This window comes from Anguilla rostrata, chromosome 2, assembly GCF_018555375.3.
Source record: "Anguilla rostrata isolate EN2019 chromosome 2, ASM1855537v3, whole genome shotgun sequence".
Classification (NCBI taxonomy): Eukaryota; Metazoa; Chordata; class Actinopteri; order Anguilliformes; family Anguillidae; genus Anguilla; species Anguilla rostrata.
The window spans coordinates 44,942,726-44,968,461 of record NC_057934.1 but is presented as its reverse complement, the minus strand read 5'-3'; the positions used below and the strand labels follow the sequence as shown (position 1 = coordinate 44,968,461).

The following is a 25,736-nucleotide window of genomic DNA, read 5'->3' as shown; positions in this document are numbered from 1 at the left end:
CTACAGATGAAAGTCTGAGTCTAATAACAGGCCAACTATTGAAAGAATAATTTATGTGGCAGGATATTAAGGTGCTGATTTGTGGGGAAAAGAATGAAATTTTCTCAGTTTTAATGTTTAGCTTTATTTTTTGGAGGATTTGGCAATAATCTTGCCATAACTGTATTTGCTGTACATGTACTGTAGATTTTTCCCTCTGTTCTTGTGAATATTGAGTGCCACTGCACATTCACAGAGAGTACAATGTTTTAGTATTGAATACTTAATAATGCAAGGCAGATTTAGTATTGCAAGTATAGCTTAGATTCAGACAGCTTATTGTCCAGTACTAAATTCTAGGCAGGCCCAGACTGAAAGAAATTTCATCACTAAATATTCAGTGATCTTCAACATCCTCAGGAACACATTTTACTCTCTAGAATTCGCCCACTGGTACACATTTTACTGAAGCTCACTTGTGATCCCCTTGTTAGGAAATGGCACAATGGGGCTGCAAATGCTTTCAGTTTCTCAAAAGAGAGCATTGTAATACTTCAGCTGTAGTGACTCTAGAGCTGTAATATTTTCTGTATTCTCAGTTGATATTTATCAGTAGCATTTTCATCGTTTTATATCTAAAGCTCCACACAGGATGTCAAATCAATGCTCGGTTGGCAGCTAAGTACATCTCTTCAAAATCTTAATCTTAATCTGTTCTATGACATATAGCGTTCCCACTTTTTTTTTAAATTAAGCTTAGTTTGTGGAATAGTACAGAAAGTCAATAATGCCACATGTTAATGTTTAATACTTCGGGCTTCAAATGTCTGCATGACATTGCAAGAGGATTCCAGCAACAAGCAGAGTAATACCTTGGTATTTTCCCCACTCTGACCTTAGGCCTTGGCTGTAGTTTTTTTAAATCCAGATTTCTCTCGATACGTAGCGGTCAGTCGTGCGCACACGCCCGTCTCACTGCTGGCACGGTTAGGCTGCATGCTGCGCCCTATCGACCAGAGGAGTTGTGCCCGTGTGACGAGACAGGGGCACGCCTGCCAGCGCAACTGAAGGAGAAACTACGCTCAGTTACACACTTCCCTGTGGAGCTGCCGTCCGCAGTCAGTGCTGGCATCCTGATGATCCCATAAAGTGGGCCGTCTCACTGAAAGGCCTTTTAAGAGGGCGGCTGAGGCCACTGGGCAGCTTATCCTGTAAGGGCGCTGTTCTAGCGTATGGATGGGCCCAGCGACCAGGCGGAAAATCCATGCCTTGCCAGCCCCAACTGTGGCCAACAGCCTGGAAGGGTGTCACCCAGAGATGGGAGGGTTTCAGTTGGCTGGAATGAAAGTGTCTCATCACATACCAGCACCCTCTCCCTGGCCAATTTGTCGCCTGCAAGCCCTCCGTTGAGCTGCCCGTGAAGCGTCTTCCTCTGACTCACGTCTGTGCGAGACTGGCTTGGAAACACTGTGATGAGAAGCAATGGCTGAAACACCCGCTTCGGAGTAGAACACAGGGGGCTGCGGTAATGAGCGCTAGTGGATAAAATATGATTGGTCATTCCGAAGAGGGGAACGCATAAAACAGGAGGTGTAATCCGGCAGATCCGGTTTATAGGTGTCAGTAATGGAAGGATGTGGCTCTCTCTTTTTCACTCCTAGCTTTCTCTGGGTTAAAATGTTGTTATGCGTTTGCAGGTAGAAGACACTCTGGAACCTGTGCTTAAGTTTTGACTGAGAGCTTTAGGTGTCTGTGTACAGATGTTTTTCAGGTACCTTATATTAAAATGTTCTGTCAGAACCAAGTTAATTGGAGGTTTGGATAAGGAATACTTTATTACTTAAGACAAAAAATTTGATGTGATGTGCCCTGCAAAGCCAGTGCCGAATGTAAAGGTTAAAATGTCTCCAAATTTTGGATTGCGTTGAAGTGCATAAAGTTTTCCTCTTTTTATAGTTCTGGTTTGAGTGTTTTATTGCCTCGACTGGCATTTACAATTGTCCTCCCAGGCCACATTTTGCAGGACTAAATGGCAGAACTTTTTCCGGAGAGAGAAAAAATCTGTCATCTCGCGTCTCGAGGAAAAGTAAAGCATAGGAAAGCATAAAAAGGCCACTGCCTACGGTGTTTTTGGTACGGTTTTGTTGGACCAAAACTAATATTCATAAACAAATGTTCATATTGAGTTTAGGAGCAGCAATCATTCCATTCAATTGTTTTCCTAGATCATGCAGTTTAAAAAAAAAAAACAATACCACCTTTGTATTCCATATTGCTGTACCATTTCATATGTAGAAATTCCATTCTGGGGTGTAGTGAAAATGCATAAACATTTTTATTTCAGAAAAATTATTGGATCTGTTGTTGACCCTGTAAACATTCCCTGCAGTGTAATACAAAAAAACGTTGAAATATGCAGAAAAAAGTGCATGTAAAAAGTATTAAATATCATGCAGATATCCCTTAAGAATTTTTGGACTGTCTTGGTCCGAGGGTGCTGTTCAAATGGCAGAATTTCTTCTCTCATCCTGCTCTGGTTTCAAGCTCTGTCTTTCATTACCCGCCCGAAATTCTGGGAGGATTTCACTGTCAGACTGAAAAGAGAGACGGCTGGCGGGGGGGCATTGGCTGCGTGTGCTCCAGGTGAAGCGTGCCTGGGGGGCCGGGGCTCCTCACAAGCACTGGGGGGGGGGGGCTGCGTCTCCCCTCGGAGGAGCCAACAGGCTGAACGAGGAGCGCGTTTGATCGCCTGAATGCTACCTCCTTCCTGCCCTGTGTTGTCTGTCTGCGGGTGGGGGAAAACCGATAGTCTTATTGCCCAGGGTTTCTTTCTCTTGTTTTCATTTTTATCGCAGCGCTGTGGAAATCTGTGTGTTGTTGGGTGCCCCCCATGATACGCGCTCCAGGAAGACCCTGGCTTAGTGTAGAGTGGTGTTAAACAGCTCAGGCTGGGCAGCCCTTCCACGTTCCTGAGGTAGCAGGCATAAAAGACATGTTTTGTATTCTGTAGCAGTTATTCTGTGTTTTGGAGATATGTTCACTCACATGGGAGTAAAGGGGCTTTGGGCATATATTCAAATGAAGAACTGAAAAGAGTACGCTTTTTATTATTGATTTGAATTTAATTGCTCAAGTTACCCAAGCAAACTTCTTCAAGAAAAAGTATTTGACTCATCCTGATCATGCCTTCTTTCATGACTTCTTTTTCACGCTGTGTTTCTATTTTAAAATGAGGGCCTATGGGAACTGCAACACGTGCTAATTCCCATTAATTTCCACTGTATGTCATAGCAATGCAGTATATTTAAGCTTCCCTCACTAGACTGAAATTGTAAGTCACAATGACAGTTTTTCAGACCCTGTGCCTTGATGGCTTTGTTTGGGCATTGTGCTGGTTTGTCCCATTTGCAAGAGGGCGGTGCATTGGCCAGGTCCGAAAGCCTTTGACCCATGTGACAGGCCAGTGTCACTACCCATGGCAGGAGGGATAGAGCAGAGGTTGCCCTTTTGTTTCTTATAAAGTTTTTGATCATCTGGATGGGCTCTGTAATGCATGACAGTGTCATTTCCTGGGAGATGAGAGTTCTGTGTTTCCCCTGTAAATGTATCCCCTGACTTCAAGGGCCAGTTCGCCCAAATAACATTGTGCTCCTTTGAAGGACCACTCAAATTCAAAGCAGTACTCCACTAAATAACGATTCATTTAAAATTGTATTATTTTGAGTGTAGATATTATTCGATGGCAATAGTGGATTTTTCTGGAGCATTGCAAAATTATGACAGGAGAATGACTGGGCAGCTGTGACCATCAGGCAGTTTCTTGGCAAATGTGGCCCATTATTCCTTTTTGGCAGCACTTAATCCCTTAAAGACAACATTACTTGCAAGATTATTTCAAGTTGGTACATCTGTTTATTGTTTATGAGCATATTGCTTTTTTTGAAACAATGGAAAAGTAAATGGGCAATGGTCATCTCTACGGATTACCCAAACACTCGTCTGATACCAGCAGATGGTTTTGGATCTCTGAAATTGAGTCCCTAGCTTTTAGTTAGGGACTCAATTAATTTGGGCTTAAAACACTTTTAAGATAAAAAATGATTGCAGTGCCATTTTATACCAAAACATGCACATGGTCTGGTATGGATTGATTTCCTCTTGGAAATGAAAAGATATGCGGTCACAAAGACATTAAAGAGGTTTGCGTGAACTTGAAAAGGCTTTCTCCAGTTGTTTTTGGCGTCTGCTCTGTGCTGGGCGCTGTCTGCCCCTGGCATTTTGCTTGGAACTTTGCATGGAGGACTGTTTCGGCGACAGTGGCTTCTGAGCCAGAGAGAAGATTAAATGTTTCGTCTCCGTAAGTCACTCTGAAAGTCTTCCAGGAAAAGGCTGCCTGCCAAGCAAAGACAAATACATAAACACGTCATTTTCAAAAATCAAACTCAGGCGAAGGACCTGTATCCAGGCAAACTTTGACAGGATACATGACTGTGAGGTCAGCAGAGATCAAAACAGCATATGGGTTCATTTTAGAAGGTAAAATCAGCCCTTAAGTCGGGGTTAGAATGTCACCCTCCGGCTAGCAAGAGTGCAGTTTAGCCTCGTCAGTTCAGAATTGTGCTTTGTGGCTGTTTCGGGCTTTGAGTTTCCGCTGAGACCACACTGTTTTCTTCTATTGCATTAAACTCAGTTACTGTTGACCAATGTCTTATTAATAGGCTTGGGTTTCTGAGGGAGTTTATGTTGTCCGGAATGTCACGGAGTTCAGAAGAGCATAAAAGTCAGTTACGAAATGTGACACCACCCCCCCAGAGCGAAGACAGGAGTGCGATTGGTTCACTTGGTCGGGGTGACTGAAAACGTCTGTTTTATGTGGTGGATTCCTTAGCGGAGGAAGATTAAGAGGCAGCAGGCGAAAAGGTCAGAAAGAACACTTAAAGCAGCGGTACGAGCAGGATTGCCTGTCCATTCATCCGGGGGATAAACCTCATCCTGGGTGAAAACCTCAACTGCCAGTCCTCGGCCCTCAATGACAAAGCAAATTTAGAAAGCGCCTGACAAAACGAATTGTGAGAAGGGCAATGGTAAGTTTGAGCAAACCTGGAGCCGGTCACACTGTGCTTATGGAAATAGGTATGGACAGAGGAACATCTTATTGGATCTTGAACAGTCAGATTCTCCACCAAAGATTTTGAATGCAAATCATACTGTAATTGTGTATCACACAGTTACAGAGAAAAAATGGACACTTTGCTGTTACCCTTTGCATTGTAATGAAGCACTTGTATCATTTTTAACACCCATTAGCGTGACTGTCACAAGCAGCCAACAAGCTTATTTAGTCTTATAATGAATTCCGTTGCAGTTGTGAAAGAAAATACATGCAAGCATTGCATGTCGATAGCAATATCATTATAGACACAAAGAAATGATCTCAAATGCAACCTTTTAGGAACCTTTTTTGCAATCTCCAGTACTCTGTATTTCCCAATATACTCTTGATTTATGAGACAGGTTGTTTTCACAACAGTGTTGTGTGATGGATGTGTTAAGGTTGATTAGCGCTGTGCAACAGTCACTGCACATTGCAAAACAGAACACCTTATCTGACAGAACAGTCGATCTATTCGCTTCAGTATCAATTTAGCTGGAGAGGGTAAAACAAATAACACGAAATGAGCGTTGAATAGGACTAAATTGGCATCGCCAGACATGTCTTGTGTGATGGGTTTCCTGCTCGGGCTGTTCTGCTCTGAGTGTCGGGGAGCTGTGGAACGCCAGCCTTTATGATGAGTCACGCCATGATAGATTCACGGATTGTGCTTTTTGTCGAAATGGCTCGATTTCTCGTGGTCTTTGTTCCGTGAAGTTGTCCGCTTCCATATGCTGGCTTATTTGTCATGGTAAAATGAAGTACTTGTTTTGCAAAGTCGCTCACATCTACAGAGTTGGCCAGCAGGAGGGATTACTTAGTTGATTCCGTGTCCGTGTGCATTTGTGTGGTCCTTCATAGTCCCCACGCCCTTCTCTTGCTGAAGCAGAGACCGCTCTCCATCGCACAGTCGTAGATCTCAATCTGCTTCTCATTATTCAAAACTTCTTACTTTAGTGGCATTCCGGTCCTTAGACCAGTCAATTCTGTTTTTAGGGCGGAATTTATTGGGCCTTCAAAACAATATCCTGTTGAACTGCAGAATTCTGGACAAAGGTCATGCACCAACTGCCCCTATAGGAACAGTTTTTTTATTACTCTTCATGCAGCTTGCTTAATGTGGAATCTTGGGTATTGGGTGATGTCATCCAATGTGATTCTGCATTGTGCGTCATTGGGAGTTTTTTAAATCTTGCTGTAGACAATGCACATAACCAGCTCTCATTGTAAAAATTTGACGCAGGTCTAGGATGTGCAGGACGATTAAAGGAAAGATGAGCACTTGTAGATGAGAGGGATGGCTTGGCTGCATAGATAAAGCAGATCCATGATCAGAACCTCAGGCCTCCAGGGAAGGGAGAAATCAGGGGCGGGATAGCACTGCTCGATCGATTATCACAAAACACACCAAAGTGGTAAAATGTCCTTTTCCAGGTGAAGTATCCTCAAAATCATTGATTTCTGCCTGATGGGGAAATGGTAATGAAGCCTGCCGTCCCTGATTGCTCTCACACAAGGTCTGGGGAACGCTGCAGCCTACTGCTAATCGCGCTGAGCACCAGTCCACTGCGGCCTGTACGTCTGTGAACGATGGCGTCACTCTGACCTCTGATCGCACCGTGTTTTGTGGTTTGTGTTAAAGGATGTACATCTGCCTATTTAAATTGTGTCTACTGTATAGTGTCCATACGCTGGAAAACACACAATCTGTAACAGGGTGCCTAGGCAATCTTGGGTAGCAGATTGTCATTCTTTTTCAGGTTGAATCTGAAAAGCATCAGCTAGGGTCAAGCACAAGTCCAATCTCTGCAACGTGAGCTGTGGTATTTGCTATTCTGAAGTTTGGGCAGCTGAGCTGCTGTCCAATTTGTTGCGGCACGGTAGAATAATCTAGTGGTAAGGCTATCATTTTCCACACACTGCCTGCCCATTGCCCATAGCTGTAAAGGTAGGGTTAAATAAACATTTTGAAAATGTTTTCTTTTTACATTTTTTTTTTCAAATGATTTACACACATAATTTCTTCTTCTGTGCATCATATGTTATTCATATGTTTTTACTCCAGTCTAATGCAATAGAATGGATTTTTTATTGCCGAACAACCTTGGCCGGTGGTAATTACCTGTGACACAGTATGATTTACTAAACTTCGATTAAGCCTGATTTATTAATGGCATAGATAAAGTTCAGATGTGCATTCCTCAATCACGGTGACTCGATTGACTTCTTCACTGGGCTCTGTGACCCCTCAGCTGTTTCTTTACTCTTCCGCTAAGATGGCTCCATGCCAGCAAACCAGAAGGGTTATGAAAATGGACAAACAAATCACATTTGTGCCTTAGCAATGAAATGCATAACGATTCTGTTTCCTTATGACGTGCAAATTATTAGCTTTGAGGTCGACGATATTCCACAGGAAGCGGTGTAACAGTATGGAGAGCTGTATTCACTGAAGAAGTGCACATACATATACCTACAGTGCAGTAGCAGGGAAAGCACTGACTTATGAATTCCCCCATGCCTTGTTCTGATTGGCATTGTTCAGTGTGAGCATCTTGTGGCGAGAGTGACCAGGAGCACACATAATTGCACAGTAGTTTATCACACCGGCTCTGGTCTTGTCAGACGTCGCGTTCTGCCTCTCAGGCTGCAGTGTTTTATATTTATATGCCAGCTGTTCAAGTGATTTTTTTTTTTATGCCCGGTATTTATGGGGAGTTTATGTCAGGCGTTACTCCAAACCTCTGCAGCACAGCACAATAACAATAACAAAAGCACATACTCATGCGTGGATGCAGACTGTATAACAAAGCTGCTGGTGCCACCAAGTTATTTTGTTGAGCTAGAAAATCAAAGCAGTTTATCTGTTCAAAGTGTTCACAGTGAAGCTCTTCCTTCTATATCAAGTGGTAAGCAAATTCATGCAGCTACAAGGAAGAAATAATTAAAGCGCGACAGCTTTTTATCTTCCTGGAGAATGGAACGATTGATTGTTTTTTCCCCCCACACGTTTTTGTCCTTAGCTGTGATCAGAAGAGTCTTTGCTCGGAGAGAAAAAATGAAAGGGAGAATGAGAAAGAAGAAGGAGGGGGCCTCGTTATCGCCAGAAGGAAAAGTTCCCAGGCTGAAAGTCACGTGACCTGCGTGGGCACGTCCCCCTCCTATTTTCCCGTTATCTGTCGCGTCCGGGCTCTTTGATTGGCTCCTTCTTTGGTGTCTTAACGAGCGCGAGTGGCTGGAGCCCGCTCCCGCTCGCCGTGCGTTTAGCTGTGTGTTCGCGCTCCCGCCCGCGCCCGGCAGGCCGCGTGGCCCCGCCCGTCTCCCCTGCTCCTGCCGGGGGCCCGGCTCGGGCTCTGCGCTCGCGTCTTAATGAGGGGATCTCTTAAGCGTGTCTTGGCGGCACGTCCAATCAGTCAGCGTCTGTCTTCCCCGTCCGCCAGTGTGGGACCGTGACAGCCGCAGTCATTAGACAGGCTCGCCTGCCTTCCCCCAGACCGGGCTTTGTCTTGGCGTCTGCGGCGTCTGGAGCCCCGCTCCCCGTATTGCCCGGGGGAGCTGTCGGATTGACCGGTTAGGGCCGGAGCCCAAGGAGTCGAAGCGGCTCCGCTTGCGATTTCTTTTCTCTCGCGCGATTTCTGCCTGTTTTCAGCTTGCAGCTCGTGTGTGTTTTTAATATTGAATTTTTTTTGGCGGCAAGGGAATAGAGATTAATGGATACAACTGACATTTAAATAAACATGGCGTGTAATTAGAGCTTGTGCTGAGGATTGCGGGGGCTAACTTTAACACTGACATTTAGAAATACAATAAGAACGGCATTTTTCAGTGAGTGCTGATTAACAATCCATCTTTCCCCTCTAGGCGTAATATTGAGCATCACCGTGTTTCTATGTCTAATCAGCTCTGCCTTGATCAATCGATTCCTCTGCGTCGCTCACCTTTTTGCATTTTAAAAGGTCCTGCCGCTAAATGAAATCTTAATGCCAGCTTAGGGAAGAAGCGCTATCGTTATCCGTTTATTAGTTTGTTGCACATGACTTATCTATCCTGTTTATAAATTAAATGAAATTTATTAACTCCAATAACACGAAACAATGAAGAAGAAGAATAGTTGTTCACATTTAATATCCAAGCTTCTTTAAAATAAATGTGCTGTTTTCCGTCTGTGAAGAGATTGGAGTGAACCTGCCAAAAGACAGGCTGCCGTTTTCAGAAGACTTTCTGCATGTGCAATTAAAACAATCGAGTATCGAGTAAAGAGTGTGTCTTATTTGAAAATACAGGCTGTTTATTTTGCTTGTTATTCAACATCTGTTGGGCGAAGTTATTTTTCACACAACTTGCTTTTTTAAAGTTTTCATAATCAAGGAGTAAATTAGAAAGAGTTTGGTGACAGTCCATAAAGCACAACTACGATACCTGCTGGCTCAAATGAGGCATGTAAAGCAAAGTGTGTATTTTTTTTTACACCTGACTATCACCAACTAAATTCAGAATTTTAATAGTATTATTGTGTTATGGTAAAACAGTGTACCCTCACATATCTGATTAAAATAAAACAGTGGTAACTTGTTTGGTAATTATTCTGGTTCCAAGACTGGAAAAAATAGCTGTCTCCTGAATGATTTCAAAGAAAGTTTGTCTGTATTCAGGACAACACCATTCAGTCTCAATACCTTGCAGAGGTGACCTGGACCTTTATAATGCTGTAGAGGTGGAATTGATTTTCATTAATTTGATGTGCTTAGTGCGGGACGCCGGCACTCTGACCCCTCATAATCCTGCATCTCCACTCACCTGATAGCTCTGTCACCTCGCAAGGAGATTTTATTTCATATCCCCATTAAGACTGTGGGAAAAGTTCCCAGACAAGAGGAATTCACCAGGGTCATTGGGCACTCTGTAATAAAAAGGTATTATCACCTTGAAGCCCACCAAGTGTTCATTTGCAAGATTGAGATTGCAGTACCTCTCAGGGGTTTTGTGTTTCGTACAGTTTAGCCTGCACCATTTGAAATGTGAACTTTGAACCCCTCAGAATATAATTACTGTTTATTAATTGTTGACAGTTTCAGATACTGTATTTTCATCCTTGAGGTATTTCCAATTTGGCGCAGGTGTTGTTTGTCTTCTGTTCTTGATGGCCGGAGTATTTTCCATATAAAACGTACAGTAAGGAAGTGGGTCTGGGTGATGAGTGTGCTTCCTGCTGTAAGACCTGTCAGCAGATGGGGGTCAGCGCCCTGAGTTGCCATGCCCTCCCATACGGCATTATCTGTGAAAGGTTCCAGGTGACTTCTTAGCACCCTGGCACCTCAACTGTGGCAGCTTTGAAAACATTTCACAGCTCAGTGGCCAAAGTAAAGCCAGTGGCAATTTCCCTCTCCCGGTTGAGCCTTTGGTGCTGTCAGTTAACCCCCCCCCCCCCGTCCATGTCTGTTTTTCTGTTGACAGGCGGAGAATATTTTACTACACGGGAAAAGAAACCTGTTGTTTTTCAAAGGTCAAAAGTTGTTAATAACACATTTTTGCTCTAAAATATGCATACAAGCACTGATAAGGTCATATTTTGAATAAATGCTCTTGAAAGAACTTTGCTGACCTTTTTTAAAAATATTTGATTGTGTACCTTTCTGAATGATAAATTGATGCAAATCAAAGATAACCTTTTTGATCTCTCAGAAGTCACGCTACCAAGTTCTTCCCATGTCTTAGGGTATATCTCAATAAAAGTTGAATATTCATTCAGTGAATCTTGGTCGAAATAGCTTTTTTTTCTATATTTATATGTTTAATTGTTTTATTTTATTTCATTAAAAATACCTTGGATGTTGTGCTAACACCAATAAACCCATTCATAATATATAACAGTATAACATGTTAACAGAAATTCAGATGACCAGTAGATGGCTGCAGCATTTTCCAAAACCTCTGCTGATCTCAGTTTAGCCAAGGCCAACAAATGATTAAATTTGAACAGAACAGACTGGGGCAATAACAATGTTTTCATCCCTTCCCACAGAAAATATTTTATTAGAACCTTCAGAAATGGCCATTCTAATATAAATGCCAAGCAGAGGATATTGAGGAGTTTAATTAAGCAGTGGTGCCCTGAGGCGAGGACATTGTTTTTAGGTAATGGCCACAATGGGGTAATTAATGGCCCCCTGGTACATGGTTGCAGTTTAATGGAGGCATTGAGGACGTTACCTAGAGACTCTGTCTGTAGCTGGGTTTGTTCCAGTTCCCTGCGCATACATTGACCAAACGATGTGAAATGATTTTTGTGTGTTGTTAGTGTCACGCATCACTTGTCTCCACTGTCGCTGCTTATATTCTACAAATTGTGACCGTGTCTTGTTTGCTGTCTGTTTGAACTGCTGTGCCTACATCGTCGTATCCCTGTTTGCTGGCAGTACCGTTTTCATCTTCAGAGGAAAACACATGCTGTTCAGCTGTACGTACAGTAATTGTAACTGTGTAATTGTTGCCGACTTCAATCGACTTCAGTCGCCGTAGTCTTCTTATCTGTGTTAGATGTTGCTGTTCTGGAGGAGATACCAAATGTTATATGATGTTGCTTTCGAGCGAGAGGAATGTTTCAGCGCAGGCTGGTTTTCTGCTTGTTGTCTTCCTCCTCCTCCTCCTGTGCTGTTCCAGCTGTGAGGAAAGTTGATTAATGCTTCTGGTCTGAGGCCTAAGAGTTCTTCTCACCGCTGGTCTGTAAGTGATTGGAGGTCCTGCTGTGAGGGAGGAGAAATGCTGGAGAGGAACACATCTCATGGGTGAAAAAATGTGTTGAGGTAGAAGCTTGTGAAAAGGGTACTTTCTAACAAATGCGTCAGTGTTTTTCTTTGTGTAGTTGAAATGGGAGCTTTTCTATGTTTGTTCGTGTCATACTGCAGATCTTGTTGTAGTCTTTTTTCTTTGGGAGCACACTGGCATTTTGTGAATGAATTGCATTGTAGACTTGGCTTGGCCTGCTACAGTGTGAGTGGCCATGCCAAACCATGCCACATTTATGTGCTTTTGTCTGGTTTTGAGAGAGAGAGAGAGAGAGAGATGTACAAAAACAGGGTCATCATGGCACGGGCTGTTTTGGCACTGCAAGATAATTGATAGTTATAGGTATAATTTGACATTAATAAAGTTGTCCTCCAAAATGGTGTCGGGGGTAGAAGACTGGAGGTTGGTTTGAAATTGAAACATAAAATGGTGTTGCCTAGTACTTTATCTTCACATGTATATAGAGAGTAACACTGTTGTACTGTTTAAAGCTGTCTTCTGAGGGGGCGGAGATCAGGTTAAAACTAAAAAGAAAATGATAGATCTGTGTGTCTTTAGAGTAGCTTAGCTTCACATTTAAAGGAGGAACAATGGTGTTTGTATACGCTGTATAGCCTAGTTAGACCTATAAAACACCCATGAAAACACTATGCCTATTAGTCGGCAAACAAACCATAATTTGTCACTGCCCCCCAAAAACAGTCTAGAATGGGGCCTGGAAGGTGTTCTGTTTTATTTTTCACCAGCACTTCGCACTGCCACCCCATGGATAAAGGGAGCCCTTCACTATACAATATGTGCTTTTTACATGAATGATATTGTAGATTGAGCGATAGATTCACAGTGCAGCGTAGTTCCCTAACACAAACAGTTAACTGTAAATTGCTGGACAATAATTACTTATCCCATATCCCTAGGCTTAATTTTCATGGCTAGGTGATATTCAAAAAGTCATTTTTTGTCCTATTGTAAAATATTTGCTGTGAACAAGAGTGTTTTTTTTATTTTTTTTTTATAGAAGATTGAGTGCAAGGCTGATTTATTATTTGTTGCTCAGCAGACCTTATGACCAAAGGCATTTTTCAGATCAGTCCAGCCTGCAGAGTTACGTGACTGCAGGCAAAAAGAGATCTTAGGACACTGGTCCCCCCGTGATGATGTCGGGTATCAGTCTGCTGCGTGTGTGTGTGTGTGTGTGTGTGTGTGTGTTTGTTTGTATGGATTTATGTATGCATTTATGTATGTATCATAAATAATCATGGCAAGCAGTTTTCTGAATATACACACTTGCCTAAGGGTGGTGAATTGGCTCCAGTTGAAGCCTTCTGCTATCGCCTTCCTTGGAGTAATATTGTTTATATGTAGCGCATATTGTTAGAATGCAGCGTGGTAATTAGTTTAATATGCTGACTTCTCACCACTTTCAAAATGAACAACTTTAATTAAACGTATTTAAAAGCATTATTGAATATAATTTATTACATATGAATTTTTAAACATCCACCATATCATATGTTACAAATTTAAGATGTAAGGCAACTAAAATACCATCTTGCTAACTTCTTCTTCCCTAGTTTATGAAGGACATTGAAGTTTTTTTTACCATTTTTTGTGCTCTCATGCTTTTTTGTACCATCGTGGGCAGATAAGCCAGCTAAAAACCTGCAGGTTTACAAATAAATGAAAGCTAATGTAAATTGCAGCAGACTGCTACACTGCCATTGTACAGTATAATGTACTGGTAGTGAAACAAATGTCAGGTATTAAAAGAATCCTGGATCCCCTTATTCACAAAATGGCCTCCGTATGTATTAATACCGTACATATGTGTGCATGTTGTGGTATGTCTGTATTTTTTGGGTATTGCTTGAATGCTTTGTGAGGCTGGAATCTCCCCCAAGCCAGAGCGGAGAGCAGGTATGCTGCAGATGTCCAGGGACAGGTCTGGGGCCGTCCCTGCCCTAACTCAAGCTGGCATTGCACTGCTCAGCGGCCCCGCTATGAGAGGATCAGGAATGATCACGCGGCGAAACGTTCTGTTGGCGCTGTCATCTCTTCGGACGGAGGACGCTGCGATTGACATGTGGCTGTGCGTGAGGCCCCGCCTGCGTCTCTTGCACGCGCGTGACATGTCCGTGCGTCGGAAAAGGCAAGGCAGCTATCCGTTTCTGCGGAGTGGCATTCCCTCTGGACGTTTCCTTAGCCAGATGCATTATGCTAATGCTGCCATTGCTTTTCCATGGTGTCTTGCGTAGATGTAGATTGTTTCAGTCATTTCGTTTTTGCAGTTGTGAATACGGAAATGTGTGTCTTGTGTGTAATAAGAACAACAATAATATTATTGCAACACATGTATGTTTCATGAGATTAAAACATTATGGTCTGTAAAAAAAAGACTGTTGGTTTAGTTGCTGTTCCCCATTCTGGGTTAACCTGCACTGGTTCAGGATCTCTTGCTGACACAGTGGGGTATTGGTAAGAATACACAGGGTCCAGACATCCCGTTTATATTCTAATGACACACACAACAACATGAGCGCAGTCCGGGGTTAGTGCTTGAGTGCTTGTATTGAGGGTGTAAGGTGAAGTGCGTGACTGACAGGCGGTGGAGGCGGGACAGACTGGCAGCTGCAGGGGCAGAAGGGTGTGCTGGTAGCTCCTGCGTGACGGCCGGGTCGGTAGTGGGTTACACTGGCAGAGCTCGTGTCTCTCGTGGCGTCGCCCGTCTAGAAGCGCGTCGTGGGGGCCGGGGTCTGGAGGGGACGGATGCAGTGGAGCGCTCTGTCGCTCGCTCCAGAAGGGCGGTCCGCCTGATCACCGTCCCCACAGCAGCTGCTCCGCTAAGTCATCACGGACTCCAGTCTCTGCTGGGGACTGGATTTGGGCTGCCTGCGCTGGTCCTGCTGTTCTGGGGGGGGGGGGGGGTATTTGGCCTGTCCCCCCTGGCGGCTGCTTGTCCTCTTTGTGCTCAGATGTGTGTGTGCTGTACCTCATAACCCTCCACGGTGGTGAGCCTCTGTGGGGACACTGTGTAGAGGCTGGTGCTGAAGCTGAATGCTTGGACATTTCCACTGCTACTGCACTTATCCGGTTCAAAAGACCATGAAAAAGACTGCAGGTTTACTTGCTCTTCTCTGTTCTGGGTTAACTTGCTCAGGATCTCTTGCTGTCACAGTGAAATATTGGTAAGAATACACAGAGTCCAGACATCCTGTTTATGTTTTGGTGTCACGCAGAACTATGAAAATATGTTTATTTTCACAGTTCTGTGTACTAGATACAGTTCTGTGTAATGATATACCTGTAATGTGTGTACCAGAGAGAGATGGCAAGTACAAATATTTGTACAAAAAAGGGACTGTGGTCAGGACTCCATATTCCATGGCTAACTAACTTATACAGGTCCAATATGTGATCAGTGAGGATATGTCTGGTAACGCAGGGTAGCTGTGATGGGTAAAAGCTACTGAATGGTCAGACTAAAAAAAGAATTGAGCATGTCAGTGATGATTTTATAATTGTTTATATTTGTTAGATAGCAGCCCTTTGGCTACCAACATTCTGTTGCCCATAAGGTAAATGACCGTTAATTTGGTAAGGCAATCCCAGAAAAAAAAAACACTTGCCAGGCATCCTCAGCTTGAAATGGATATTCAGTGATTCAATAGTCATGTCATGTTCAAAAGTACTTGAAACTTTGCATGGAACTTTGTATCAAACAAAGGACACTGAACAACTGACTTTCCATTTTTACAATGGGGTATTTGAAGATAATGCAAGTTGAATTCATATTATCACTATTATGATTTTTATGGGTAATGCTGGAGGATGCAGTTAGCACTATAAAATGGAGAGTAATGGAGTTGGATGCGTGCACAATTCAGCCCAGGAAACCGACGAGTCGGAGTACAGCAGGAGACCCTCCTCCTCCTCCTCCTCCTCCTCCAGGACAGTCTTTAGCAGCCCGTTAGCGCTCACAACGGCGCATCAAACCCAATCGCAGCCTTAATGGAGTCAAATGGCCGCCGCCACCGAATTACTCACCCCCAGGAATTAGACAGGATAGAAATGCACATATTACCGCTGCCAAAGTGAAATCAGTCCAGCGGATGCAGTTGTGATGCCAGTGGCTGGAGGTGTATCGCTCTCCTGCGATGCTACGCTATTGGCAGGGCCTGTGTGTTGAGGGAACCGTGCTAACGAATGGAAATTAGCGCCGAGAGCCGGACTGTGCCTACAGACTCCCTCGGTGGGCATTTTAATCAAAGTGTTTTTCTGTGATTGATGATTCATACACATCAAAACCTCCCCGGGCCGCCGTGCCTGCTGACCGGCTTGCGAGCACGACCACTTCCTTTCACCGTACTCCGCCGGTTTTGAAAGAGCACACGGCCTGCTTTGTGTGGGTGTGTGAGCAGTGGCATTCAGCGGGAGAGGCTGTTTGGTCGGAGGTGGGCTGGAGGTTTCCCAGTCACCGGCCATGTCAAATCTGCAGTGCACTGAACAGGCTGTGTAAAAGGCCGTTTGCCCCCGGCTCACCCAAAAGATCGGGAACCTTCCAGCTGGAATTCCTTCAGAAAACCAGAGCCTGGATAGATTAAATTCTGTATGAAGCTGATGCATGAGATGGTTTCAGAAAGGGCTTGGTTTATCTCTCCTTTAAGGCCAGAAGCATTCAGAGTTTGCATCTTTATCAGCTCTCCCCAGTCCCCTGCGATAGCTGGGCCTTTTGCTTCTATTTTCCCACCTAAAATGCACTTTTGTTAGAATCTAGATTTTAGAATGATTAGAAATATCGTTCTCAAGGAAACGTTGATAATGGCTTGGTGGAAAAAACCAGACCAATACATTATATCCAGATACCTTAAAGGGAAAAACATTCTACCTGCAGTACTAGACTATATTCTTTTACAGGTTTTTTACCATTAGAATTACAATTCTGGGCTGTTGTTTTATGGTGCGTGACTTAGGTCAGGAGAATGTTAAGAAACTGTTTTTGATTCTCACAGCAATGCCTTTGCTTGCTGCCCTAGACATAATTACATAGTTTATGTTTTGACCTGCAGTTATCCGCCCTCAAATACACTGCCGAATTGAAAAGGCGCCTCCATTCCGCAGAGCTGGTCAGGTGAAATTAATTTTGTTGTTAGCCATTTTCGTGTTGTGTTGTGAGATTTTCCTGAATATAGAACCTCCCCCTGGCCCCTTTGCACTTGTTGATTATTGTACTCTGTGCCGTGTTAAAGTGCTAAATAAGAAGTGTCCGCTTAACAAATTGACCTTCAAAACCCCGAAGAATGGAGGAATTGCAGCCAAAATGATTTTGTGTGCTTGCTCCACTTTATGTTTTTTTTTGGCCAGGCGATACTACTTGATCACTTTATACTCCTAGAAAGGAAAGGCTAAATGTCAGAGATGGCAACTTCAGGCTCAATGGTGATATGTCACTCCTTGGAGGCAATTGCACAGCCGTTAAAGTGTAGTATATTAGCCGTGTTTTTCCCCATTTTTTCCTCTGTTCCCCAAGTTAGAAAGCCCAGTGGTCATGTGTTGTCATGTCTTATCATTTCAGCATCCTCCCTCAGTTTGTGGAGTACACAGGCTAGCATGTGTCCTCTGAAGCGCATACTGCATCTAATGGCTGCTGTTTGATGGAACCCCCTGCTGAGTTCCCATCCTCCCTTGATATTAGCTCATTTTTTTTGGAGCAATCAGTTTCTACAGATACAGTATTTGATGTTTTAGCAGCAGCATGCTAGCGTTGGGTACATATCACTAATGTAACTATCACAAGGAGCGTGCGCTAAAGGGGGCAAGAATTCAGATGCCTCAGATCTGCTTCTTTTTCACATTGGCGTCCAAATGCTGTTGGTAAATCTGAACAGGCTCTTAGCTTGTTGTGGATCTTAATGCTTTTGTGCTGAAGAGACTGTTGCATGCTGCCATATTGGTCTCTGCCACAGCATCCCAGTGTGTAGAGAGTAAATGACTACAGTGTGGGAAGGACTGTGTTTGTTCTGAGTGTAACGCGTATCAGAAATAGCTTCGAGTGTAAAATCTACGCTTTCTCAGGAAGTTCTGGTATTAATGCATTAATGTTGTCCTCTGGAAAGCAATCGCGGTAATTCTCAGTAATGAATCTCATTTAGTGAGGATGGCACTCCTTCCTATTACACTAAATGCTCATATGCCTTGAGGTGTACCTTTTCCAATGAAAGCCAGCAAATAAACCTAGAACCTAGTGTGACTGTGCTCAGATAAGAAGAGAGATGAAAGCTAACTCTCAGATTTAAGGTGCAATTATGGTGTAATGCATTTTTTACCTAATTAAAATATCTGAATATTATCCTAACCGTCAGGCTTGGAGCAGCTCGATTTGTCAGATAAGGTGTCTTTCGGCACAGAAGAGTCGCCATGAGGCCATGGCCGTATAGGGCTGCACCTGCAAGGGAACTTGACTTTTTCTCCGGAACTTTCTGACATTATTACCAACAACAAATTAGCTTTTACCAAAATTGTGCAGTCGTGAGTTTTGATGCAATACTTTCTGCTTCAGAAAGGTTTTTAGTTGCCATTTTGGATTTTTTTTTAAATTTATGTTATTGTGGGTCTCTCTAGCAATTTGCCCAAAGTATTGATTAAACAAGAAGCATTCTTTTAAGCAGAGCCGTTATGGGGCCCTGTGGATTTTCGCGTCTCGTGTTGCACACAGTGCTGTATGTTCTGAATGAGGAACGAGCGCTTCCTGTGTTGCCGCCGAATCCCAACCAAGCTGTCAGGAGTGGCTGAGCGATGCAGCGGGGAGCCAGCGGACACGGCGGAGTGGAAGAGGCAGGTAGTCACTGTAGAATTCAATCCCAGCTCTCCAGCTGAGCTCCCATCACCACCTGTCTGTCAGGATCCCCCCCGACGCCCCTGATGTCTAAATCTCCAAGCAAGTCTGGGAGTCCTGCAAACGAGTGACAGCTCCCCTCGTCATCCGCCAATGTTCTAATAAGCACATGGAAAATTCTCCACTTTGCCAACTGCACTCAGTTAATTAATCCTCTGAGATTTACCCCAGCAGACTCCATTCCTCCATTAGGGTTGAGCGGTATAGAAATGGTATGCCATATATGTTTTTTTAATGATATGAATTTTCAACACCAGGTGTACCGCATTCATTCCCCCATTGAAAAACACAATCGAATGAAAACTTAATGATTAGAATAACAATACAGGAAGTTTTGTGGGATTTCAGATGTCGGTGTCATCTTCCGCACGGCAAGTGATACAGTAGCCTGAAAAATGGCGAACTGGCTCGAGGGTTGTTGTCTAAGAGGCGATCACCCAAGCAGCCCAGGTTATTTATTTAATTATTTTTAAGCCATTTTGCATTTAGATGAAGCTCTCCATCCATTCTAAAGAGTGCTGATGTGTTATCAAGCAAGACGGGATATAGGCCGCATGTTATGAGCTCACATTGCAATTTTCTGTCTTGCTTGAAGAGCGCTCCCTGGATAAAGGATGTACCGGTAAGCCTTTGAGTAAGTGAGATCAGCGGAGTTACCTTTTTATGCTGTGAGGACTGCTTAGTGATGGAAAAAGATACCATCATCACGAATAGAGCCAACCGCCGTCCATTCGTCGCAAGCATAACCTGTGATTTATGAAAAATACCAGTAATACCACATACCGGGGTATTATTTAGGGCGCACACTGGGCTGGGGTATGAAAAAATTATACCGTGCAACCATAACCTCCGTGCAGCCCTAATGATCCACTAGCAGGTCCTGGCTAAAAATATAAAGCACTTTTTAAATGGATAATGCTTTTTTATTCTTGGTGTAAAGGGCGGTGAGAGTCGGGAGAACAAAGCTACATTTGCTGAATTTTTTCCTTTCCGTCTGTATTTCTGAAGTTATTTGTAAAGCATTGGCTCCAATTTTATACACCGTTGTATGTGAGGCCCATTATCTATATTCTGTGGTGATTTTTTTTTAAGTAAAAGGGTGCACTGTTTCTCTTAATCTTCGCCTTTTTATGATGAGGCTGTTGTTTCGTGAAGGAAAAGTATCTTCTGTTCCAATAAAGTTGGATTTTGCTACATTTACTAAACCGTAACCTCTCTAGGTTGTCACCTTTTGCTTTTTGACTTGGATGTTATGCAACACATACTGATATTATGACTTTCAGGATTTTTATCAAAGCTGCCCAGTTAAGATTTATTGAAAAAATTAGGGTTTCATCAGTAAATATGCCCTGGCCTAGAGTAATTTGAATGGCAAATGTCTATCAGATTGTGAGATGACAAAATCACGTTGTTCTGCTTCTGTATGGTATATGGATCATATCAACCTGTCATTCTCAAATGTCAAAATAGGTATCCCTCGTGGGTATTGTTTTATGTTCGAGCTAGTGGCTGTTTCCTTCCTGTTAAAAAATGGTGTCTCTGAATAATTGATTTGCTGTTTAACCGCCATCTGTGGTTGGCTTTCCAGAGTTTTGTGGTAGCACATTGACTAGATTGATGTGATAGAATTCTTGGCAATTTCAACCATCTAATGAGCTCTTCGGCCGACATTGCTCTGTGAGTATTTTGTGTGTTTTACAGCGCTGCACATTACACTGTGTTGCAGTAATGTTATTTTTAAAAGGACTATAATAAAACTGGATGGAAAACCACAGAGTTTATATACCAATCCGCTTATTATCCCCAGATTAGCTGACACTAGTGGGGACATAAAACCAGTTATGGGTTTGTAGCTCTAAAATTGTTTTTAAGTCGCCATTATTCTCTGAGATTCGGCTCCAGTAGTCAAACTGCGAACTATTCTGCAGCGAACAGGGTTTGTTCTGCCCCTCCCTTGATGGAGTTTTTGGAAAGTGTAAAACTTTGGAAATTGAACACGGACTTTAGATTCACTGGGCATTTCTTGCTTACAGAAACCTCCAGTAGCTCAATCAATGTTATTTGCCAAAGAACAATATAAAGCCTGAATCAAGGCTACTACTTTAATCCTGCAATGAATATTCAGTGCATTTTGGATAGCATTGTGGCTGTTATCCTTCGGTAGTTCCAGCACTTCACCTTCTATTCTCCATGACAGTTTACTTTTTATATCCCAGCAGATACTTCATCAACAGTTGCATTTTGTTTTATATATCGCATGGCGTAACTAAGGGTGTGTGATACCCACACCGTGTGCGATTGCCTTTGTAGTTGCAGGGTTGAAATCAATGCCATTGAATTGTTTACTCGACTTCTTTCACCCCACGGATTAGTTTGAGCTTTAAGGCGTAATCTTTAGCAAACAATAGATCCCATGGCCGCTGCGCCGCTCAACTTTTCTCCCTTTTGCTCCGAGGCCATATATATCCGTTTGCCGGGCCGGAGAAATGAAGTTGGCTGGAACTTGAGCAGCAGAGCAAGTCTTTCAGTGGCCTTGTTCAGCTCAATGGAACCATTGTATTGGGCGCTAGGGATGCGCAGGCTACGCTATCTGTATCTGTATCTCTATCTGTGTCTGTTCAGCCAACAAACTGATCTCTGTCTGTGATTGAACTAGTTGTTTGGGGAGGGGTGGGGTATGGAGGTGTTTGAGGTGCTGACAAACTGTCAACAGGGAGTTGGGGGTGGAGTTTGTTCGTCTGCCGCTTATTTCGTACATGCATCTGTCAGTGTATGTAGAAATCCTTTCTAACACATCTGCCAACAAATTAGCGTTGTTTCTTTTTTTTGTCTGATGCTCACTTTTCCACTAATCTCTGCCTAATATCTTCCTAATGTCGTTTCTGAACTTCAGGAAGAAAAATTGTGTGTGCACATTGCAGTGCATTATCTGTGTATTGGCAAATAGGGTATTGGGGTTGTGCACCATAGTGGCCTGTGGTGGTGTATGGTGCATTGCAGTGCATTATCTGTGTATTGGCAAATAGGGTATTGGGGTTTGTATGCACCCATAGTGGGCCTGTTGTGTGTGTGTATGTGTGCATATTGCAGTGCATTATCTGTGTATTTGTGAATAGGGTATTGGGGTTTGTATGCACCCGTAGTGGGCCTGTTGTGCATGCAGCTGCCCATCTCTCGCTGCCAGGCCTCCCTGGACTGGCGCTCAGAGGAAAGCGCTTTTCTGCAGCACGGCCGCGGGGAGTGTGGGTGTGGAGATAACGCCTCTGCGTCTTTCCCCAGGCCAGCGGCCCGGCGGGGGGGAACATGCAGCTCCTGGAGACGGACTTCTCGCGCACCCTGCGGGAGCTGGTGGACCTGCACCTTTTCCACCAGAACAGCATCCCTGCCTTCCTCAGCTCCGTCACCCTCGACCTCTTCAGCCGCCAGACCATGGCCTGACCCCCCCCCCCCCCCCGGGGCTCACCCCCGGGCCTCACCACCAGAGGGCGACAGCAGACGTGTCAGAGTGCCGCTGGACAGGAGGCATTACATGACAAGTGAAATAAAATGGCTAAAACGATGAGTGGAACGTCAAGTGGCATAGTTGCAAGTGATTTGGAGAATGCTGTAATATTTCTGTTTCTGTTTGAAGGCCATTTTGTGCGGCTTCCACAGGTCTTTAAGTGTTCAGATTTGCTGTCCTTCCGTATTGCTTTGATGTGTGGAATTTCTTTTAACAGCTTCAGTGTTCTTGCACCTGCTTCACCAAAGCTTCTGCAGTCATAAGGCTCAGGAGATGCACACAATGTACGATGCTGAGTGAACAAATAAGGAAAGAAAAAACGTATTTCTAGCAAACTGTAACTAAGTAACAGATAGTGGGTCAATGTCTGGTAATCTTTCAAGAAAGTTTGAAACAAACTGTTGTCAAGAGTTGACAAAAGTTTGATACAAACCATTATCAAAAAAGGACATGATTATATTTTTCTCTGAATTGGTTGTTTTAAAATACTATAAGGATAACTATCATCCTGTTTTATATAGGCTATACAATATTTGGAATTTATTGATGGAATATGCATTCACTATATATTTGGGTGGTAAAGGTCTGTGTGATTTGTCACATGTCCTGATTGTAAGATGATAAAAATGCAGAATTATTAAAAATAAAATATCGGCTGGCCAGCTATACTACTTTTAGTTTAGGATGTTTCTGGGATTCCCGTCTTTGTCTGTTTAATAAAATTAAAATCAGATTGATGATTTGCCAGTAAGTACCTTGCTAGTGCTGGGGGAAGGTGGGGCTGAAGGAAATGGGTCATGACTGTCTCTCAGTAGTCTGATAGTGAACCCTGAGCCTGTGTTTGCTTCTCGGCGCGAACATGTCACACCCTGTCCCTGTACAAGCAAAGAGGTGTGGCCTTATGCCTCTGCACGCGTACTGACATGTTCCCTCAGGCGCTTGTCTGCGCCCCTCATCTTAATCTGAAGCGCTGCTGGAGAATATGCAGTCGCCCAATCAGCGTCGCTCGGAAGAACAACGCTCCGCGCGTCTCCATCTCAGAGAGCTTCCTACAGGCAGCGCGTAACGAATGATCCATAGACCCTTATCAAAGCGAACTTAATCAGGGAGAGGTTATTGCTTTTTTTTGTCTTATTGTTTATTACATTTCTTTTTGACTCAGTGTCAGGCTTTGAGAAGATCAGCGGCACCGGCGAGTATTCGGAGTAAAGAACTGTTCTGTGCAACATGACACGTTATTATAAATCATGGATGTGTCGCGGACAGCTTCCATCTGATTCAACAGGAGATGTGAATACATTTTAATAATTCACTGTCGGCACGGGCTGTTGTCTCTCACTGCTCTCTTGTGTATCAGATGTTTCCAGTGTAGATGGATGGTATAGATGACAGAAATACCCACAGATCCATTATTCATGGGCTGAATTTGTTCTCTGTGTATGTGAGCTATTGCACGAGGTGCACGTATCCTCTGTCATTCACTTACTACACTGTTTGTATCAGATTTTTCATGTTGTGTTGCTGCAGTGTCATGTTATAAAAAAGTGAGGTCAGTAGGGCTGGCACTGTGGCATACATCCCTGAGAAAAAAATTATTGTTTTAAAAAAGGTATCGGCAATTAAAAGATTTTGGAGCAGGCTCTCTCTCCTCAGTCATTATTACCATCAGTGACTTACCAAACCCTAAAATGGCCGTTCCTTTAGAACATGTCCCAGACAGTCTCACACTGAAGGTGATGATGATCACAGTAACGGGAGTGAGTTTAGTCTCCATGCTGCTCATTCGAGTGAACAAAGGGATACAATAATAATAATGGGCAGCATGCTTTTCTCAGACAAAGAAAAGCAGTTCAGCATTTACACAGTGTACTTGCATTCCAATTGTGTTACAAACAAAAACAATATCTTCCTGTTTGCTCCCCACGCACTCATTGGCAAGGAAAGATGGTAAATTGGTGGATCAAAACCAAGCAAAGTTATTACCTTTTTAAAGAAACGCCAGCATAAATCAAGTGCTGTTTACTGGACAATAAAAGTCTCTTCACCGTGCAAAAACAAGTTACCATTGATTAATGGAGACAGGACTATTTCACTGAAAAATAAATAACCACTTATAAACTTCTGCATTTAAAGACCGGACACGTATGCTTGATTTTTCTGCACCCAATTGTTTCGAACTTCTTTTGGCAGTTTCACAATTGGATAGAACCGCCTTGGCACCAAGAAGCTAAAAACGCAGTTATAGAATTTTCTCATTTGTCAAACTTGGCTAAATTAAGTCTACAGGGAGTTGAGAAATGTCACACTCAAAAATCATGATCCATTTTCTTTTTTGAGATGTTAGCATTTTCACACTTTGATGTATGTAGTTCACAGATACTGTAAACTTTAATAGAATGGTTGTTTTTGTACATGTTGGAAATAGTGTATAACTAATGTATGTGGGGGTTCTTTGTTTGACATGTAATAGGGAAGTTGGCATTCTGTCTTATTTGTTGACTTCTGTATTTAGTATTTTTACTGACATACAAACTGAGAGAAATGTAATTGACCGTTATTCTAGCATGCATTTGATAAAAGCCTTTTCTCGTTCCTTCCTGGCGTTCAGAGCTTGCGCCTGAAACTTCAGAATCCCCAGTGCTTTGGCAGCTCTGGCTTTAGACTTTGTTGAGGATTGAAATGACACAGACACCCTTTCCCTGAGCACCAGTTAAAACACACTGTGTTGAACCAATCATGGTGGCAACAGGCTTTTGTCCTTGGGCAGTTTTTTTTCCTGCTTTTTTTTGTTCAATTAAAGCTGCATCAGAAACATACATTGTGATTAACATAATTTATTTCATCCTTTTGTGGTACGATTCATCTTCAGGCCTCTGCTTGGTACATAAAAATATACTCACATAATAAATCTGGCTGGAATTATGTTTTCATTGTCACACCATATTATCAAAGTCTTAGTGAATAATGGTTTCTTTGATTAAATCATTTTGTCCTTTTGAGAGAGTTTTGTATTAGCTACTAAACATTGAATAAATGAATGCTGAACATTAGTACTCTGTAAACATTAATACACTGCCACAGAGAATCCTGTAGTATATGTATGTGTTCTTATTTTATGCAGTGGGAGTGGATGCCACATCAGTGTGTGAGTCTCGGTATTTCCAGCTCCATTGAGTCTTCATCTCCTTAATGCCCTTTCCATCTTAAAGGTGCATTGTGTCTCGCTCTAATAGATTAGGAAGATGAGCACAGTGCACTTGTTTCTTCCCACATCGCCCATCGATTCCACTGCAATCCCAAATTCTTGCTTCAGTTTCCTGGATACCAATGCCGAGAGGCACTCTCACCTGAACCTCACAAATTGCTTTTTCTCCGTATACGATAAATCCTTGAACAGCCTCAGCAGCACTCCAGGAATAAAAACA

At 43.1% G+C, this 25,736-nt stretch overlaps 1 protein-coding gene across 1 annotated transcript in view; it reads left to right on the top strand.

The window, feature by feature from the left end:
- The window catches only part of mad1l1 (mitotic arrest deficient 1 like 1), a 233,550-nt gene extending 208,423 nt beyond the window's left edge, over positions 1–25,127 (top strand). Inside the window, exon 18 of the mRNA XM_064322506.1 lies at positions 22,089–25,127. Coding sequence (XP_064178576.1) covers positions 22,089–22,247 — 159 coding nt within the window. The 3' untranslated portion in view covers positions 22,248–25,127. The remainder of the gene's footprint in view (positions 1–22,088) is intronic.
- The last annotated feature ends 609 nt before the right edge of the window (positions 25,128–25,736 follow it).